Here is a 21,232-nt window from a genome sequence, read left to right as displayed (position 1 = left end):
GCTCAAAAGAATTAAAGGAACACTTTTTAATCAGAGTATAGCATAAAGTCAATGAAACTTATGGGATATTAATCTGGTCAGTTAAGTAGCAGAGGGGTTGTTAATCAGTTTCAGCTGCTGTGGTGTTAATGAAATTAACAACAGATGCACTAGAGGGGCAACAATGAGATGACCCCAAAACAGGAATGGTTTAACAGGTGGAGGCCACTGACATTTTTCCCTCCTCATCTTTTCTGACTGTTTCTTCACTAGTTTTGCATTTGGCTACAGTCAGTGTCACTACTGGTAGCATGAGGCGATACCTGGACCCTACACAGGTTGCACAGGTAGTCCAACATTCTCCAGGATGGCACATCAATACGTGTCATTGCCAGAAGGTTTGCTGTGTCTCCCTGCACAGTCTCAAGGGCATGGAGGAGATTCTAGGAGACAAGCAGTTACTCTAGGAGAGCTGGAGAGGGCCATAGAAGGTCCATAACCCATCAGCAGGACCAGTATCTGCTCCTTTGGGCAAGGAGGAACAGGATGAGCACTGCCAGAGCCCTACAAAATGACCTCCAGCAGGCCACTGGTGTGAATGTCTCTGACCAAACAACCAGAAAGACTTCATGAGGGTGACCCAAGGGCCCCATGTCCTTAATGGGCCCTGAGCTCACTGCCCAGCAGCATGCAGCTCGATTGGCATTCGCCATAGAATACCAGAATTGGCAGATGCACCACTGGTGCCCTGTGCTTTTTACAGATGAGAGCAGGTTCACCCTGAGCACGTGACAGAAGTGAAAGGGTCTGGAGAAGCCATGGAGAACATTATGCTGCCTGTAACATTATTCAGCATGAGCAGTTTGGTGGTGGGTTAATGATTGTCTGGGGAGGCATATCCATGGAGGGTCACACAGACCGCTACAGGCTTGACAAAGGCACCTTGGCTGCCATTAGGTATCAGGATGAAATCCTTGGACCCATTGTCAGACCCTATGCTGGTACAGTGGCTCCTGGTGCACGACAATTCCTGGCCTCATGTGGTGAGAGTATGCAGGCAGTTCCTGGAGGATGAAGGAATTGATACCACTGACTGGCCACCACACTTTCCTGATCTAAATCCAATAGAACACCTCTGGGACATTATGTTTTGGTCCATCCAATGCCACCAGGTTGCACCTCAGACTGTCCAGGAGCTCAGTGATGCCCTGGTCCAGATATGGGAGGAGATCCCCCACAACACCATCTGTCATCTCATTAGAAGCATGCACCATGTTGTCAGGCAAGTATACAAGAACACAGGGGCCATACAAAGTGCTGCGTACAATTTTGAGTTGCTGCAATTAAATTTTGGCAAAATGGACTAGCCTGCCACATAATTTTTTCACTCTGATTTTTGGGGCGCCTTTGAATTCAGGGCTCTGTAGGTTGATCATTTTCATTTCCATCAAACGATGTGGCATCCTTTCGTTCCTAACACATTACCCAGTCTATATCAGTATAGATATCCAGGAGGCTTTCTTTTTCCCATTGAGATCTGATGTGTTTTCAAAGTGTTCCTTTAATTTTTTTGAGCAGTTTTATATATATGGATATATATGGATATATATATATATATATATATATATATATATATATATATATATATATATATATATATATATGGATATATATATATATATATATATATATATATATATATATATATATATGGATATATATATATATATGGATATATATATATATATATATATATATATATATATATATATATATATATATATATATATATATATATGGATATATATATATATATATATGGATATATATATATATATATATATATATATATATATATATATATATATATATATATATATATATATATATATATATATATATATATATATATATATATATATATATATATATATATATATATATATATATATATATATATATATATATACATACATACAGTGATCCTTGCTGTATCGCTTTGACTTTTGGTTTTGCTCTATCGGCGGATTTTATATATGTAGCATATGTAAATGTATATTGTGGATTTTTAGCTGATTAGCGGATTTCTGCGGACAATGGGTCTTTTAATTTATGGTACATGCTTCCTCAGTTTGTTTGCCCAGTTGATTTCATACAAGGGGCGCTATTGGCGGATGGCTTAAAAGCTACCCAATCAGAGCACGTTATTACATATTAACTAAAACTCCTCAATGCTATAAGATATGCCTCCTGCTGCGGTGCTCGATTGTTTGCTTGTCTCTGCCTCTATCTCACCCTCTCTGACATTCTCTGCCCCTGGCGGAGGGTGTGAGCAGAGGTGCTGTTTACACAGAACCGTTTGCCTAGTGGATACAGGCGCTCCTCTAAGAAATGCCGCTTTATCGAGGTCGCGTCAAAGCACACTTATTGATTTTTTGATTGTTTGCTTTAATCTCCCTCTCTCTCTCTCTCTCTGGCGTTCTCTGCGCTTGGCCGGAGGAGATGTGAGCAGAGGGCTTTTTACACAGAGGCTGTTTGCTTAGAAGATAGGGGCGCTCCTGTAAAAATGCTGAAAGGCTACCTTAGCATTGATCCCTTCATTGCTGCTGCTTTATCGCGGTGCTTGCATACTTAAAAGCGCAACAGCCCTATTGATTTTTCATTGTTTACTTTACTCTCTCTCTGACATTCTCCGCTCCTTACAGCGCACTTTGAAGAGGAAGATATGTTTGCATTCTTTTAATTGTGAGAAAGAGCTGTCATCTCTGTCTTGTCATGGAGCACAGTTTAAACTTTTGACTAAAGGGTGTTATTTCATGTCTAGAGGGCTCTAATAATGTTAAAAGACGTATTTAGAAGGTCGTAAACAGGTTTTCTATGCTCTAACTGCGAAAATATTAGATTTATAAATGAAGAATCCTACTTTGTGGAAATTCATTTATCTGTCTGGAGCGGATTAACCGCGATAAACAAGGAGTTTACTGTATAACTGTGCGGGAGAATATTTATAAACAGTGTGGGAGAGTTTCTAAGGGCTTAAAATATATAAAAATAATCATACAAACATATAGTTTCTACTTGGCAGTTTTCACCTATCGCGGGGGGGTCTGGAACGCAACCCCCGCGATCGAGGAGGGATTACTGTATATGACAGCAACACTCATCACTCACAACAGTGACAAAACAATTACATTGACAATCATGTTACGTTATTTTCAAAATTTTTCCTTTTCTTTTTCATTACTTCTTTAACACACTACTTCTCCGCTGCGAAGCACGGGGTATTTTGCTAGTATATTTTATATAAGAAATAGCAGAGGCCCTAGCACTGACCCCCATGCAACACCACTCTTAACATAAGCCAATTCTGATAAGGTTCCTCGTACTATCACCCTCTGCTTCCTTTGTCTCAGCCAATTTTGCATCCATCTAAAAATATCACCCTGAACTCCAACTTCTTTCAGTTTGATGCCCAACTTCTCATGTGTCACCTTATCAAATGCTTTCTGAAAATAGTTGGTCCACTTCGAGCATATTCTTTTGTTGCTTCTTCATTGAATTCAAGCATGTTAGTAAAACAGGACTTTCCTCCTTGGAACCCATGTGGACTGTTCAGAAAAACTCATGTACAGTAGACCCCCGCGAAGTCGGTGCTAATTGTTAGCAGAAACCGCAAATATCCTCTGCAATTTTTATGGCTTTTTATCGTGGCAATACTGCACTGTACAGAGAACAGCAAGCAACTGTAGAGGAAAACGCGGCTTGGGATGGTGAAAGTAGCCAATAGCATTTAAAACTGCAACTCCCAGCAGTGGCTCTAACTGGTCTTCTGTTGAGGGTGCTGGGGTTGTTTAGGTCAAAGGATGTCAGCACAGCTTTTAAAAAGGGGGCCAGTGACCAAAAGCAAAAAAAAAAGCTTTTGTAATTTGTGCTAGACGTTCCTGTCTGTCTGTCTTCTGTTGGGTTACCTGTACTTATTCATTTTGTCCTGGATCGTTTCATGCGACTGGATTGTCTGCCATCTGCCTGTGTACAGGAGGACTGTATGTGGATTCATGGCCATCCTGCAAAGAAAGGAGCGCTCCCAAACCCGTCTTCACCATTTCAGGAACTAGCGATAGGACTATCTTTACATTCCCATTCAACGTGCGGATCTCTGGACTATCTATTTTCATCATTACATTTCATCTGTTGCTATTTTTCATGAATGTTTTTCATGATTTACTGTGTGTGTTTTGTTTGTGCTTTGTTGTATTTAATGTGTAATCACCGTAAGGGGAACAGGGGTGGTATTGTTGTTTTCATTTATTTAATTTGTTTTCATTACATTCTTTATTTGCTGTTTGATTACCGGTTTGCTTTGTTTTTGTCTCTGTTTGTGAGTGTGTGCGGGTCGGGACAAGGCTAGGTGCATCCCTGGAATCTCCACCATAAAAATAAATAAATCACCGTCTTCTCGACGGTGTGAATCTTAGCGGCACCGTCTACAGCGTTATTCATTTCTCCTTGTGGCTGATTGACTGTGATGCATCCCCAGCTGAGTGTTCTTGTGTTTTCGGTTTTGTTCCTCTTAACCCTTAAACTGCCACATCCGGCTATAGTCGTTTCCCAGTGCCATTTGTGAGCGTGCAGGAGCTGATCAGTCAGTGCTGTACATTCGTTGAGCAGCCAGCTCATGACCACTGCCAGCCCCTTGTAAGCAGGGGGGCTGAACGCACCCCTAGAAGACATGGACACTCCTCAAAAAACCCCCGTTAAAAAATGCTGAAAGACTACTTTCACATTGCTCCCTTACTCGCTGGGCTTACTTGCGGCTGCTTTGTCAAGTGATATGCTTCTCGTGCGACACAACGTATACTTAAAAGCCTGAACAGTACCTGTCCTTTTTGGCTGATTGCTTTGTTTCTCTCTCTCCTCCACCAGACATACTCTACTCCTGTTGGGGGTCCTGCTCCCAATGTGCTCCCTTATGAAGTTTGTCAATACTTAAATTGAGAACTAACTACATACTGAGCTCGTTTTACTTCTGAAAGAGACATATTTATCTGAAGTGTTTGAATTAAGTTTCTGTCTCTATAATCTCCTGTGTTTCTGTGTAATTCTGTGACCCAAGCATGACACCCTGCAGCTTCTCTGTCCCTGGGATTGAGCAGCTACACTAGACTAGCCTGCCAGCATCAGAGCTTACCTCTGTGTGTTTGAGTGCAGCCAGTACAAGCGCAGTTGGCTTGGTGATTTATCTCCATGGCATCAGTTGCACTTTTTACATATTGTTCCAGTAGTTTTTTTTTTTTTTTAATAGTTTTTACAGTTCATTAGCAGTGTGTAAAATGATTAGTGTTGCAGTAACTGTGATGCTCTTTGCATGAAAAAAATGTGTTCCATTAAAATTTCACTTTTTCTTTGTAAATTGTGACATTTACTTAAAGTGCAGAAAAAAGTATTTGGTGTCCACGGATGCATTAACTCCCAAGTATGTGGCAGTTTAAGTGCTAAAGCCCCAAGATGCCGCCAAAACGCCCTGCACTTTCTAAGGCTCCTGGCAATAAAAAACACACTTGTATGAATTACAGTACATATAGCAGTAACATCGGTATTTTACAATCTAGCACTGCAGGTGACATATCAGTACAGTTCTGTACATCATGCATACTTTACATTCTTTTTTTAGGTAATGTATTAAGCTGAGTTTGAAATTAAATTAAAAGTGTTTTGGGGGCATATTTAGGGTTTAAACTATAAAAATAGGCATTTTTTTTAACCACATCAAAAATTCATGGTTTTTCACAATTCGTGGGTGCTCTAGGAACGTAACCCCGTGAATTTTGGGGGTGTACTGTACTTGCCATGTACTGCTTAATCTTATCCTTAATAATTCCTTCCATTAATTTTCCTGTGATGCACGTTAAGCTTACTGGCCTATAGTTGCTTTTCATATAACGGGATAATATTTGTCATTTTCCAGTTCTTAAGGAGTCTCCCCAGTGCACACTGACTTCCCTAAAAACGCGTGTCTAGGGTTTATATATGTATTCGCTAGACTCCTTAAGAACTCGAGGGTGAAAATTATCTGGTCCTGGTGATTTGTTTTGATTTCAGCCTATTTAATCTAAGCAGTACTTCTCCCTCTACAATTTCCAAACCCTTCAGTACCTCGTAAGTAGTCCCGTTTACTGCTGGGAGGTTATCCACTTCCTCACTGGTGAAGACCTCAGAAAAAGTGTAGAGCATCCACTATTTCACTGCCTGTATCTTTTAATTCCCCTTTATTATTTCTGATGCACTACAACTCCTCCATGACTGTTCTTTTACTACTAAAATACTGAAAAAATCTCTTAGGGTCATCTTTCACCTTCTGCTACATTCCTCTCCAACTTTCTTTCAGCCTTCCTAATATCCTTCTTAATGGTTGCCCTCATGTTCTCATATGCCCTATGGTTCACTTTGGAGTTATTAGTCTTATATGCCTTATAAAGCTGTTTCTTCCTTTGCAGCTTCTTTTTTTAACTCTTTATTAACCCACTGTGAAGTGTTTTTTTTAAATTTCCTATTAATTCTAAATTTAGGTATGTACCTGTCCAGGATTACATGTAAAACATTTTTAAATTTGTTCCAGTGCTTCTTGACTGTCTCCACAGTTAAAAGCGTATCCCAGTCTATCCTCCTTACACTTTGCCACAAAATTTGCCCTATCAAAGTTAAACCTAACAATTTTAGTCTTTGCATCCACACTCTTACAAAACACTAAGAACTGTATTATATTATGCTCACTTGATCCTAGAGGTTCAATCACAGCTACATCCTCAATTCTATCTTGATTATTACAAAATACTAAATCCAGACAAGCTTCATCCCACATTGGTGCTTTAACACACTGTGTTAAAAAACAGTCACAGATTACTTCTATAAACTTCTGCTCTTGTGCTTCTCCATTTGCAAAGTTAACCCAGTTACTATTTGGATAATTATAGTACCCCGTGACTAGTGCTGGGAGGTATACTTGTTCATGCCAAAAAACATTTTTTATTATGATATGGATTTTTCTTATACCGCAATACTGGTTTAAATAGCCTAAACAACGTTCGGAATGTGGCACAACAGGAAACTGTTTAGGGGGGGGACCTTTTTACTGCTAAACACGCATGCAACAGAGTACATGCATTAGTGGAGGTACTGAGCGGTGAAAATGGACAGAAAACATTCCAAAAATGAAGCTGTAGTAGACGATAAAGTTGAACATGATGACACAGAAGAACTTTTGCCGAAAAAAGGAGCAGTGTCCATTGTCTGGTGATACTTTGGTTTTAAAAGTGGACCAAACAACTATTTACTGCTAATGCTGTTGAGCTAAAGCTGTCACTGGAGGTGGCAACACAAGCAATTTGCTGCACCACCTTAGCAGCAAACATGCTTTGGAGTGCCATGAATCTATGGAACTAAGATTGGCACCCTCCATGTCCTCCGGTAAACCTGGAAAAGCTAGAAGAAACTCGAGTTTGGCGTCACTTGTAGACACGTTTGCTAGAGATACTGCCTACAACAAAAAAGCAAGCGGTGGATCGAGATAACCAATGTCATTACAATCCATATAACTAACGTGTCAGTGGACAGAGACTGCTAACATTAACAGAAAGTGTAGTTGGTTTACAAAAAATAATTACTATTTACAGTAATCCCTCCTCGATCGATAGGTGAAAATCCGCGAAGTAGAAACCATATGTTTGTATGGATATTTTTATATATTTTAAGCCCTTATAAACTCTCCCACACTGTTTATAAATTTTCCCCGCAGAGTTACAGTATACAGCATAATCCCTTTTTTATTCTCTTAGATATTAGGCAAGATTAATTGAAATTATGTATTGTCACACACGTGTGCATGGGAAGCAGCTGAAGGGCTTAGACAATACTGTTTATACATCTGCCCAGGGGGGGGCGGGGTACGCTGACGCTCTTTCTGAGTTCTCTGCAGGTCTTACCGGAAATCCCACCAGGAGCCGCCATTTCCAGGAAGGACACACCACCTCCGGTTCCGGCCCCAAGAATGAGGTCACTTCGGTTCCGGCCCCAAGGGTGATGTCACTTCCAGTTCGGCCCAGAGGACGACATCATTTCCGCCCTCTGAGCTATAAAGCTCACTGCCTTTGCTTAGGCAGGCAGTTCTGTTTTGGACTCTGTTGTGTAACAACTGTTTAAATATGCCTCAAAGACTTTTGCAGCCGGAAACCGAATTAAGCGGGTGGCTGCCCCAAACCTTTCACGCTCTGGTCTCCTTATTACAGTGGCGTAGTCGGCAGGATGGTGTCCCGATGAACCGGGACACGAACTTCAGGAACCAGGTGGGTGAGTACGGGGCCGAGTTTCAGGGCAGGGAGTGCCGGAGGGTCAGGAAGGGCGCGGTGCAGGCTCTGCTCCATGAGCATAACCGGGGTACCACCCATCTCGTGGAGAAGGTAGAGGGGACCCACAGGCGTGGGCTGGCTTCTGGGGAACACACGAGTGGCTCAGTATGGTCTCCGTGGCAGGAAAGCCGAGCTGCCCATCGGGACCAAGGTCCCTGTTAGCGATGGGTTGTCCCCAGGCTGGCAGGTGAAGAAATAATAAACTGGGAGTTTAACCCAACAAAGGGCTGTCAGAGCAGGCTATGGCTCTCTGGCAACAGGTGGGTGAGTGGCTACGCCATTTGATTGACCCCTTACAAATAGTGCAGCAAGTGGCCTGTTTTTGCTGCTAAAAGCTACCCCAGGAATTTGCCCAGCGGCCTGGGGAATTCCATTCTATGGACGAGCTGCTACAGCCTTGCAAACCCAGAGGCCGGCTGTGAAACCTGGGAGGCAGAACAGCCGCTCTGTGGACTACCCGGGAGCTATGTCCTACTAAAGCAGTCCCTTCCACGCAATCCAGAGCCTGTTCCGAAGTCGCCGGGCCGTCTGGCTTGCGACCTGTCGGGAACAAGGCGGACCGTAGGGGACAATGGCGGGTTGTTTGTGTGCCCTTAGCAATCCCTGGCGGATAAACATACGGGAGCTTCTTATTAATGGACATAAAATAACAGCGCTGTTGATTCCGGCAGTAGCGTGTCTGTCGTTGCTCGCCGCTTTGTTCTACCGCAACAATGGATTAAAAAAGACCAGTCTAAAATGTATACACGGAGATATCCGCCGTACAATACCGCCCGGTGTTACGTATGTCTCGGAGGAACCCTTCGCGCTTACGTGCGGTACACCCGGATCCTCCGCTTCCGTAATCCTCGGGCGGGACTGGTCTGACAGTAACCGCGGTAGTTTAGAAAGCATTCCCCGAAAAGCTTTTGGCCTCGTTATAGATGATAAAGACTCATCTCAAGCTGCTTCCACACCGTGTAATCAGCCGACAGGGAGTGGGGCGGTAGGCCAAGAGAGTGACGAAGATACTCCCGGACCGTCGCGGGCTACTACGCCATCCACTAGCGCCCGCAGCGAGGAGGATTCTCCGCCCTTGAGGTCAGACCGACCCGCTCTCTGAGTTGCACTTTCAGTTTAGAGCGACTCTTCTTCTCAAGAGAGAACAGTGGAATGACGACTCTCTGAAGCACATAAAGAATGCAGTGGTTCTCGTTAACGCCAACGACGCATTTGCCCATGCCACAGGGACCTCACTTTGTCATGGATAATGAATTATTGTATCGGGTTGCTGAACATGAGGGGAAGGTCCGAAGTTGTTGCTAGTCCCGCGGACCTACGGCGGCAGGTTTGCGAAGTTAGCCCACTCTCACCTTCTTGGAGGCCATCTCGCTCCGATAAAACATTAGAGCGCATTAAGCTCCGCTTTTTGGCCGGGATTAATGAGGAGGTTCGCGCTTTTGCATTTCCTGCCGGAGTGTCAACTGCGGCAAATTCCTAGGAAGGACCGTGCTCCTCTGATTCCCCTTCCCCTTATTGACGTTCCTTTGACAGGATTGGGGTGGATATAGTAGGACCCTGGAGCCCTCAGCCCGAGGATATAAATATATACTCGCCCTCGTGGATTATGCAACCCGATTCCCTGAAGCCGTTCCATTGCGCCGGCTACCACTAAAAATATTGCACGGAACTAGTAGGAGTCTTTTCACGTGGGCATTCCTAGAGAAGTCCTGACGGACCAAGGAACGCCTTTCACCTCGGAAACGCTCAAGGAGACTGCCAAGTTACTGAAAATAAAGCATTTAAAACCTCGTGTATCATCCTCAAACCGATGGGCTAGTGGAGAGATTCAATCAAACTCTCAAGCAAATGCTACGTAAGGTAGTCAGCAAGGATGGGAGGAATTGGGACCAACTCCTCCCCTTGTCCTCTTTGCCTACGGAAGTCCTCAAGCCTCTACGGGTTCTCTCCCTTTGAATTACTATACGGAAGACAGCCCCGGGCTTATTAGATATTTTAAAAGAGGGCTGGGAAGGGGAGGCACAGCCCTCCACTAACATTTTGGAGTATATCGCCCAATTGCGCGATAGATTTGATGTAATAAGACCTATACTAAAAGTCATATCGAGGAGGCACAATCAGCACAGGCCCGCCTGTATGACCGTGGCACGACTCTCCGGAGTTCCAACCGGGGATCGCGTCATGGTATTGGTTCCTACTTCACACTCTAAACTGCTCGCACATTGGCTAGGCCCCTACGAAATTAAGGAGAGGAAGGGATTGTTCGACTATTTGGTGAAACAGCCCAATCGCCACCAGCTGAGCGAATATATCATGTAAACCTGCTGAAACCGTGGAAGGAGAGGGATCCCGATCCCTCCTCCGACAGCCCTGCTCTCTTTGCGGAAGTAAGTGCCCTTAATTTCGCGAACAGCTATCTCCCAGACAGAGACAGGAGCTCAAGCAGCTATCCGCTCGTCCCAGAGGTGGTCAGTGAACAACCAGGTCGGACCTCTCTGATTGCGCACGACATATTGACTGACCCGGGAGTGATCGTCCGTGAGCGACCCTACAGACTCCCGGAGGCAAAGAAAGTAGAAGTGGAACTGGAAATCAAGCGAATGCTGGCACTAGGAGTGATCGAGGAAAGTAGTAGTCCCTGGTCCAGCCCCATCGCCTTGATTGCTAAGCCTGACGGCAGTTGGAGGTTTTGCAATGACTTCCGCCGGCTCAACCAAGTTTCCGATTTGATGCTTATCCCATGCCTCGCGTGGACGACCTCCTCGAGACTGGGACCAGCCAAATTCTTGACTACACTTGACATGACAAAGGGGTACTGGCAGGTTCCTTTAACGGAGTCCGCAAGGAAAAACCGCGTTTAGCACTCCTAGCGGACACTGGCAGTATCGTGTCCTTCCATTCGGGTTACACGGGCCTGCGACTTTTCAGCGCCTGGTGGACAAAGTGCTCCGCCCCATAACTCGCTCTGTGCTGCCTATCTGGATGACGTTGTCATCTATTCCAGCACCTGGAAGGAGCACATACAGCAGGTCACAGCAGTATTACGGACATTGGGAGAGGCGGGCTCGCATCAACCCCAAGAAATGTTACTTGGTTGAGAGAAGCCAAATATTTGGGCTACCTAGTGGGCCGGGTACTGTGAGGCCACAGTGTTCCAAGTTGCAAGCCATAATGGCCTGGCCCGTCCGCAAACCAAGCGGCAAGTCCAATCCTTTCTCGGTTTGGCGGGTACTACCGCCGGTTTGTGCCTCGTTCTCCGAGAGAGCGCGCCTTGACCGACTTGACAAAGAAAAGAGCTCCTAATACGGTGGTATGGTCTGATAAAGCGGGGCTGCATTCAGTGACTTAAAAGGGCTCTGACTTCAGCACCTATCTTAATCTCCCCTAACTTCTCTCTCCCTTTGTCCTCCAGACGGACGCCGGACACAGGCTTGGGAGCCGTGTTGAGCCAAAGCGCCGACGGTGTTGAACACCCGTTATGTACCTGAGCCGGAAACTGTTGGACCGGGAGACCAGGTACGCGGCGGTGGAGAAGGAGGCTCTGGCGATCAAATGGGCGGTGACGCAGCTGCGGTACTACCTCTTGGGTCGCGTGTTCACTCTGGTGACGGATCATGCGCCTTTAAAGTGGATGGCCCTTCACAGGGGGTCAGAATCCGCGGGTCACGAGGTGGGTTTCTTGACCTGCAGCAGTACAAATATACGCGTTCATCGACAGGGGTCCCTTCATGCCAACGCCGATGCCCTCTCCCGGGCCCACGACCTCTCGGTGCAGGTCGCCCGACCCGACGGGTCTGGGCTGAGGGGAGTCTTGTCACACACGTGTGCATGGGAAGCAGCTGAAGGGCTTAGACAATACTGTTTATACATCTGCCCAGGGGCGGGGTACGCTGACGCTCTTTCTGAGTTCTCTGCAGGTCTTACCCGGGAAATCCCACCAGGAGCCGCCATTTCCAGGAAGGACACACCACCTCCGGTTCCGGCCCCAAGAATGAGGTCACTTCCGGTTCCGGCCCCAAGGGTGATGTCACTTCCAGTTCCGGCCCAGAGGACGACATCATTTCCGCCCTCTGAGCTATAAAGCTCACTGCCTTTGCTTAGGCAGGCAGTTCTGTTTTGGACTCTGTTGTGTAACAACTGTTTAAATATGCCTCAAAGACTTTTGCAGCCGGGAAACCGAATTAAACGGGTGGCTGCCCCAAACCTTTCTACGTCTCTGGTCTCCTCTTCTTACAGTATATAAACACACTGTTTATATACAGTTAAACCTAAATATTATTTTAAAGATATTGAGTGTCTCCGATATCACATATGTTACAACCATTACGATAGACAGGCCACCAGCAATAAATACGTGCAATGCAAGAAAAATAGTATACAGTAAATGTGTGTACAGTGACACTAAACGTACGTACATTTACTAAGTACTGTAAGTAGAAAATTAATTATGGTTACTCACTAACAATGAAACGATGACTTGTCTGATAATAATGAGTTTAATTTTACTGCATAACAAAGGAGAGCGTTACAGTTTTTCCAAAGGATCCACTTCAGGCGATTGTGTAGCACTGCCGTTGTTCTTCTTCTGGCAGTCTTCAATCCAAATCCCTAAAGCAGATTCCATCCAGACTACTGCCTTCTTACATCCACTTACAACTTGTTTTGCACCCTGGTTAAAAGGACACTGTGGCCGTAGATCTTATATTCCTTTCCTACTTTTTAAATAAAAAGAATCATAGCCTTCAACAAATCCAAAACGTTTACCTTTTCGGCAATCGTTAACATCTTACGTTTGCGCTTGGGCACGGCCCCTGAAGCAGTAGCAGATCGGTTTGAAGCCTTAATGAAGGGCTTGACTATGCACAAAGATAAACACAAAAGAGCACAACTCTTTACACAGCAAAACACGTTGATGCTGAATGAGCGAGACAAGACTTCCTGGTTAACACTAAATTCAGCCGGCAGGAACTTAACTGCGTGCTCTGATTGGTTAGCTTCTCAGTCAGGAGAACTTAACTGCATGCTCTGATTGGTTAGCTTCTCAGTCATCCTCCAATAGCGTCCCTTGTATGAAATCAACTGGGCAAACCAACTGAGGAAACATGTACAGGAAGTAAAAAGACACATTGTTCGCAGAACCCGCGAAGCAGCGAAAAATCTGCATTATATATTTAGTTATGCTTTCATATAAAATCCGCGATAGAGAGAAGCCGTGAAAGTTGAAGCATGATATAGCGAGGGATTACTGTATTCCTTTTCTAAGACATGTTCAGTGCAATACAACTTTTGACAAGCACCTTTGGATATTTTACTAAGTCCTCGCTGGATGGCTAAAAAAAAAAAGTTGTCAAAATTGATAGTTTAAAGTTGTTTGCAAAATTTGTTCAACAAAAATGGTCTACATTTTGACTGCAACTGTCATGCAATGTGATTATGTCTATTCATTAACTATTAACTTGAAAACTATCACTTTATGGGGCTATGTAAACCTGTATTAACATGTACTAATACTTGTGTGCACATTAAAATGTTTTTTTTATACAATTCTCATGACAATGGAATAGGTTATTCTTAGCCAGTCTACTGCAGTAACTGCAGTGGAAAATGTGGTTAACATCCACTCATGCATGGGGAAAAAATACCGTTGTATACCGTGAAAACTGAATAATTTTGAAAAATACCATGATATAGAACTTTGGTCATACCGTCCAGCACTACCCATGACTATAATAGACCGCCTGTAAACTTGCCTTTTTAATAGTACTAAAAAGATGTGTGATGAAATTACTGTCTGCAATGGGTGGTCTATAACACACCCTTTAATGAATAACTTTGAGCTGTTTTCCTCTTTTTGACCTGTAGTAGCAGGATTTATTTTTATGCTTCTTTTATTTGGATTAATATATAACTATGTTTTTGTTAATTAAAAACATGGATATATTAGACCTTATAATTTTTATTCCTTAGTAAACCATGCTGCTTTTCTTAAGTTAAAAGCATTTCATTATAAAAATGTATTTTTTTGTGCATTAGAAAAACTAATGAAGGAGTTGATATTGTCTGTTGTGAGAGATGGAAGTCTAGGATGGAGCTCCACTGGCAGCGGCATTATTTCACTTTTTTTTTCTTCTGTCATTCTGAGGTATCCTGTATTTAGTCAGCCCAAGAAAATTTAATTACAAATATATACAAGTGTATTTATAGCAACAGCAGCAGACCAAGGGTTCAGAAAGAGAAAGAAAAGGCATCTAAAGCTTCATCAAAGTCTGAACCATTCTCAAGTTCACAATACGGCCTGCCAGAGACAGGCGAAGGAACGGATCTACCAGGACCTTATGCTGCAGCATCGGCTCCAGTCAAGACCTAAAGTGGGAGCAAAATTGTGAGTGAGGCTGACAATGAGAATTTGCTGATCCCACATGAATCACCAGAGCTGAGCATGGTTTCTCCATCCCCATTGTCACCTACTGAACTACCAGTACCCTCAGTAAGTCAACAGCATCAACTCGAACCATATTCACAACTCTTCCTCTGTGCAGAGAAGATGGAAAAAAAACTGAAGGTAGGGATATAAAGAAGGAAATACAGAAGAGAAATGACAAAACTGACAACAGAATAGACAAGCTGCTTCAGGATATAAAAACCAGGAAGAATGTTTTAAGTAATAACTTTGATGCAAGCTTTAAAGACATTAGAAAAATACTGAAGAAAAATATAGGAAAATATGAGTAAGTTTGAGAGTAAGGTTAGAGTACTAGATGGTCACCTTGAAGAAGTTGAGCAAATGTTTATGGCTTGTATTGTTGAAGCTGAACAAATGACATCCGATTCTGACAAAAAAGCAACTGCTGTAGAATCTGAATGCAAAGTGCTCGATAATGAACTAGCTGTGCTAGAAAATAGATATAGAAGGAACAACATCAGAATCGAAGGTCTCACTGAAAAGCATGAAAGTCCAAACCCAGTGAAATTCATAGCTGAATTATTCTCTAAAATAATTGGAGAGGACTTCAAATTTGACACAGAGATCTCAGCAGCTTACCGCATATATGTATTGAATGTCTCAAAAACAAGAAGCTTGATTGTCCGATTCAAAAAAGTTGGGGTTACAGAACATTTGATGTACATTCTCAGACAGAAAGAGGAGATTATATTTGAAAATAACCACTTTTGTATTTTCCCAGATTTCTCCCCTTCAACAGCTGCTAAGTGAGCTGCATTCTACAGCATTAAACAGCGCTTACACAAAGCTGAAATCAGACATGGCTTCATTTCCAGGTAAATTGAAAGTGCTTCTTGATGACCAATTTTGCATCTTCAATTCTCCTAAAGAAGCTGAGAAAGAGCTATAAAGAGAGATCCTGACATAATTTAAAACACGAACATGAGTCATATCATGTCCTGGTAATGCAAAGATGCAGTGATAGCACTTCTGCCTCGCAGTTAGGAGACCCAGGTTCACTTCCCGGGTCCTCCCTGCGTGGAGTTTGCATGTTCTCCCCGTGTCTGCATGGGTTTCCTCTGGGTACTCCGGTTTCCTCCCACAGTCCAAAGAAATGCAGGTTAGGTGCATTGGCTATTCTAAATTATCCCTAGTGTATGTGTGTACTCCCTGCGGTGGGCTGGCTCCCTTGCCCTGGGTTTGTTTCCTGCCTTGCGCCCTGTGTTGGCAGAGATTGGCTCCGGCAGACCCCCGTGACCCTGTAGTTAGGATATAGCGGGTTGGATAATGGATGGATGGATTCTAAAATTTTAAAATCTTAAATCTAAAACTGAAATATTAAAGCTTTCATGTTTACAGGAGAAAACAAAGTTAATTCTTTGGTCAGTTCCAAATAAATAAAGTAGGCATCAATACAAAATAAAATCTCCAAAAAAAACCAAAAACCCTACCCCTATACAGTATCCTTTCCTTTATATGGATTCAAAATGTTCTTAATGGTTGGGAAACAACCCCACAAATAGACACAAAACAAACATCAACTGTGGTCAGCTTATGCTCCAAGGCAAAAAAAAAAAACCAAACAAGGAACAAGAAATCCCCATTAGTGCAGTGCTTGCTTGGGTCTGGAGTGTAAAGTCTTGCATTGTGTCTGCTCTAAAAGATGGCACTGCTTCAGATGGTACAAAAGATCAGTGGCATTACTTGTCTTTCTGGGAACATGCTTTTGACACATTTTGCAGTGTACGCTACTCTGCTTCTTGTCCAACTTTAAATAGCCAAAATATTTCCACACTACCGAATTCCCCAGACCCTTCTTTCAACAATGGCCTCGCTGTCTGAGCTTTGGGTTGTGTCCGTTGGAGTGTCTTCTTCAGTAAGGCTCTTTTTTTTTTTTTTTGCTAACATTTTCTGTCATCACTTTCTCTTTTACCTTGCTCCCACTCCTGATGTACTGGTGTTTACAGCTGCTGTAATCCAAGCATTAACACATGTGCTCCTGCAGTCACTGTTGTGTGCGTCAACCTAACCTGAAGTGGCTATAACTCTACTCCAGCCACAGGATTGGTTCGATGCCGCACTATTCTCATTATCATTGGCTTTCTGTGTTGTCTGTTAAAACATGAATGGAATGAGTTCTCTTGGCTTGTATTGCCCAAGTCTTATATTTTAATTGAGGAAAAGTCATTTTGTGATAGTTATCGTTTTATCACCCAGCCCCAAGTACTACAATATTCATGGCTTACACTTAAAAGCAAAATATTCATTGTAAGACTATTGAAAACTCTTAACAGGCAAAATCTGTGGCAGACTGCAAACAATGAATGTATAACTCAACTTGTGTCCACGAATGAAACATCTAAAAAATTAACTAACACTATTTATTGTAAAATGGATCAGGATTATTAATTTTACAATAAAAAATTAACTGTATGGTGCTTTTGAGCTAGGAAATGTAAATAGTAACTTTTGTTATTTTGTCCACATTTATTCAAGCCCAATTTATACTCGGGTAGTACTAATTTTAGGCTTTGATGCTAATGGACAGCGAATAATTTTAGCAGTTTTTAGCTTTGAATGAATCAACTTTAAATCACCTTTGTAACATTACAGAATACGGTTATAGGTTATATTTTTTAATATGGAGTTCAGCTGCCATCTCTTTCACAACACCACCTCCAAAAATTATATGTAGCATGCTAACTAATGTTAGTCCTTTGTAATAAATAAATACAATCATAAATACAAATATCATGTACATAAAAGTATTAGGTTAGTTACATACACTGACTTGGAAAAATTCCCAGCCAAAGTCAGGTAACACAGCAAGTTATTAATAAATATAGCATAAAAACTTACCTATGCTGCTAAGGGAACTGCTACTTTCTGAATCTGAAGGCATTGTGGATAAGACACTGTAGGTTGATCCTGAACAGAAAAAGAAAATATTCTGAATTAAAAAAAATAAAAACACAAACGTTCATTAATAACTACAGTAATCCCTCACTATATCGCGCTTCGACTTTCGCAGCTTCACTCTATCGCGGATTTTATATGTAAGCATAACTATATATATAATGCAGATTTTCCGCTGCTTTGCGGGTTCTGCGGACCATGTGTCTTTTTACTTCCTGTACATGCTTCCTTAGTTGGTTTGCCCAGTTGATTACATACAAGGGACGCTATTGGCGGATGACTGAGAAGCTAACCAATCAGAGCACGCAGTTAAGTTCCTGTGTGCTGAATGCAGTGTTAACCAGGAAGTCTCGTCTCGCTCATTCAGCATCAACGTGTTTCGCTGTGTAAAGAGTTAACTTTTGTGCATAGTCAAGACCTTCATTATGGCTTGAAAACAATCTGCTCCTGCTACTGCTTCAATGAAGCTATAATTCTTTTTATTTAAAAAGTAGGAAAGGAATATAAGATCTATGGCCGCAGTGTCCTTTTAACCAGGGTGCAAAATGAGTTGTAAGTGGATGTAATAAGGCAGTAGTCTGGATGGAATCTGCTTTAGGGATTTGGATTGAAGTCTGCCGGAAGAACAACAACGGTGGTGATGTACAGTTGCCTGAAGAGGCTCCTTTAGAAGAGCTGTAACACTGTCCTTTGTTGTGCAGTAAAATTAAACTCATTGTTATCGGACAAGTCATCGTGTCATTGTTGGTGAGTAACCATAATTAATTTTCTACTTACAGTACTTAGTACATGTACGTATGTTTAGTGTCACTGTATATCTAAGAGAACACAAAGGGTTTATGCTGTATAACTGTGCGGGGAATATTTATAAACAGTGTGGGAGAGTTTATAAGGGCTTAAAATATATAAAAATAACCATACAAACATATGGTTTCTACTTTTGCGGATTTTCACCTATTGCGGGGGGGTCTGGAACGCAACCCCCGCGATCAAGGAGGGATTACTGTATATCTAACAATCCATTTCTTTAAACTCAAAAAGTGGATCCTATCGCAGCAACTTCACTTACAAAGCTGGAACCACATTTACATACACAACTCTTTCATTGATACCAAATAAATGTGAATATGGTGTAAAACAAATATCTTTGTGATATGGAAGGCGTGCATGACAAAAGTATCCACACAGATAACTGCCACGTATGCTTCAAAATTGACTTAATTCACTGGTTTAGAAAATCTTGCTTAAAAAAAGCTTGTTTTCTAAGTTATATGGTATTTATTTTTTTAAATTATATTAACTGGGACAATTTATGCTTATTTGCCAAATTTTTATATTCCCAATATTTTCCCTCAATAAAAATGTTTTACAAGCTGTACAGCAGAGGGCAGAGGTCAATAAGGGCTTGTTTAACTGATACAGAATGATAAACCACGATTTACTTCAGTTCATTAAGAACCTTGTTGAGTAGCCACTGTGTAAAACATGAAGTTAAAGATTAAATATTTAAAATACAAGATTTTTTCCCCAGATACTCTGTTTTCCTCCCATATCAGCAAAATCTGCCTAAAAAGTAGATAGTCAATTCAAAATTAGCCCTGTGTGAACAAGTGTAGCAGTGTGAGTGCATGTGCCTTGTGATGAATCAGAATCCTGTCTCAAGATGACTCCATCAGAAGTGTCTGGGATAGCCTTCAACCAAACAGCTACATCATACTGGAATAATCTCATTTATAAAATGAGTGAATCTAAGGATGGATACATTAATCAACCACTGGTCAAAAACTTTTATAGCTTGCATAGTAGTGCTGGGCGATAGGACCAAAATTCTATATCACGGCATTTTTCAAAATTATACCGGTTTCACGGTATTCGACGGTATTTTTGGATGTTAACCACATTTTCCTCTGCAATTACTGCAGAAGACTGGCTAAGAATAACCTATCCCACTGTCATGAGAATTGTACATTGTACAAAAAAAAAACATTTTAATGTGCACACAAGCATTAATACAGGTTTGCATGGTCCCATAAAGTGATAGCTTTCAAGGGGGTGGCACTAATGAAGAGAAGGAATCACATTGCATGACAGTTGCAGTCAAAATATAGAACCTTTTTATTGAACAAATTTTGCAAACAACTCAAGATAAAATTTTGACAACAATTTTGCTAAGATAAGTACTTGATATCATTTTCATGATGAAATGCATTAAAGCAGGTATTAAACATGCACAGTACTGAGGCGGTAGTGCTGCTCCCTCACAATAAGGGGTCCCTAGGTTTACGTTCAGTATAAACTTTATGGTGGGTGTGACGAGGCTTCAAAAAACTGGATGTATGAATGGGTATCGCACAGGTTTAAATTAAATATTGTGTAAATGTTGGTTTTTTGATCTGGTGGTCAGAGACACGAACATGTAAATCAACGGATGTTCTTCTGAGCAGGCTTTCTTCATTGCATGCATGCTGTCTCCACATAACCAATCAACACACGATAAACGTGTCTGTGAAATTAAAACTAGTTATAAGCTTAGACCAAGGAGTGTTCAGAACTTTAAAAAAAAATCATTATATGTGTTTAAATTTGCCATCCATTCAGGATTGCACCCATCCCAGCAAGCATTGTGTGTGAGGCAGGACTAAATCCTGAATGGGACACCAGCACATCGCAGGGTGAATACAAGCAATACATACACTTGCAGGGTTAATATAGCATAACAAAACCCCACATCCTACATGACTTTGAAAGGAAACTGAAGCACACCGAGTAAACCCACCAGAAAAACATGCAAATTCAAAGCAGGGAACACCCGGGACCCCTTTGCTGCGAGGCAGCAGTGCAACCCTCCACGCCACCGTGCCCCCAACATGATTAATATATGCTTTAATTCATTTCATCATGAAAATTATATCAAGTACTTATCTTAGCATTCTAAATGTTTAGGGAGCAGGAATATCATGAAATTAATGTATTCTGTCTGCTGCCTGCGCCTCCTCTTAATGCAAGAGGAAGTCAGTTTAACATGGTTCGGGGAACACAACACAAAGCATTTAATGTGCTACATAACTTACAACGGGGTTTGAGAAAATCTAGTAAATTAAATATTCATTTTAGGATGACATTCAGTTAATGATGTTCTACTTTAATGACAAATTACGAGAATAAAGTCAACATGTCAACTTTAATCTCAACATAAATGGCAAGAATAAAGTAGAAATGTCGAGAATAAAGTCAACATGATGACTTTAATCTCAAGGCTTATGACGAGAATAAAGTCAACATGACGACTTTATTCTCGTCATAAGACTTGAGATTAAAGTGGAAATGTTGAGAATAAAGTCAACATGTCGTCACACTATTACACAGTACCCAGGTACATTACACAGTATTGAAAAAAATAAAACAAGTACAACTTGGCTTGCAGTATTATCCAGTAGTATAGAAACAGTATTCACACATTTGAACATAATGGTTCACATCCGACCTTTTAAAT

At 41.9% G+C, this 21,232-nt stretch overlaps 1 protein-coding gene across 3 annotated transcripts in view; it reads right to left on the bottom strand.

The window, feature by feature from the left end:
- dlg5a (discs, large homolog 5a (Drosophila)) overlaps positions 1 to 21,232 on the bottom strand; it is a 236,991-nt gene that overhangs the window by 152,693 nt on the left and 63,066 nt on the right. For all 3 annotated transcript variants that reach the window (XM_039773036.1, XM_039773053.1, XM_039773044.1), the window contains exon 2: positions 17,683 to 17,751. In XM_039773036.1, coding sequence (XP_039628970.1) covers positions 17,683 to 17,751 — 69 coding nt within the window. The remainder of the gene's footprint in view (positions 1 to 17,682; positions 17,752 to 21,232) is intronic.

The sequence above is a fragment of the Polypterus senegalus genome, chromosome 1 (genome assembly GCF_016835505.1).
Source record: "Polypterus senegalus isolate Bchr_013 chromosome 1, ASM1683550v1, whole genome shotgun sequence".
In the NCBI taxonomy this organism is placed as follows: Eukaryota; Metazoa; Chordata; class Cladistia; order Polypteriformes; family Polypteridae; genus Polypterus; species Polypterus senegalus.
Note: the sequence above shows the minus strand (reverse complement) of the source record. Positions and strands in the feature narration are given on the sequence as shown.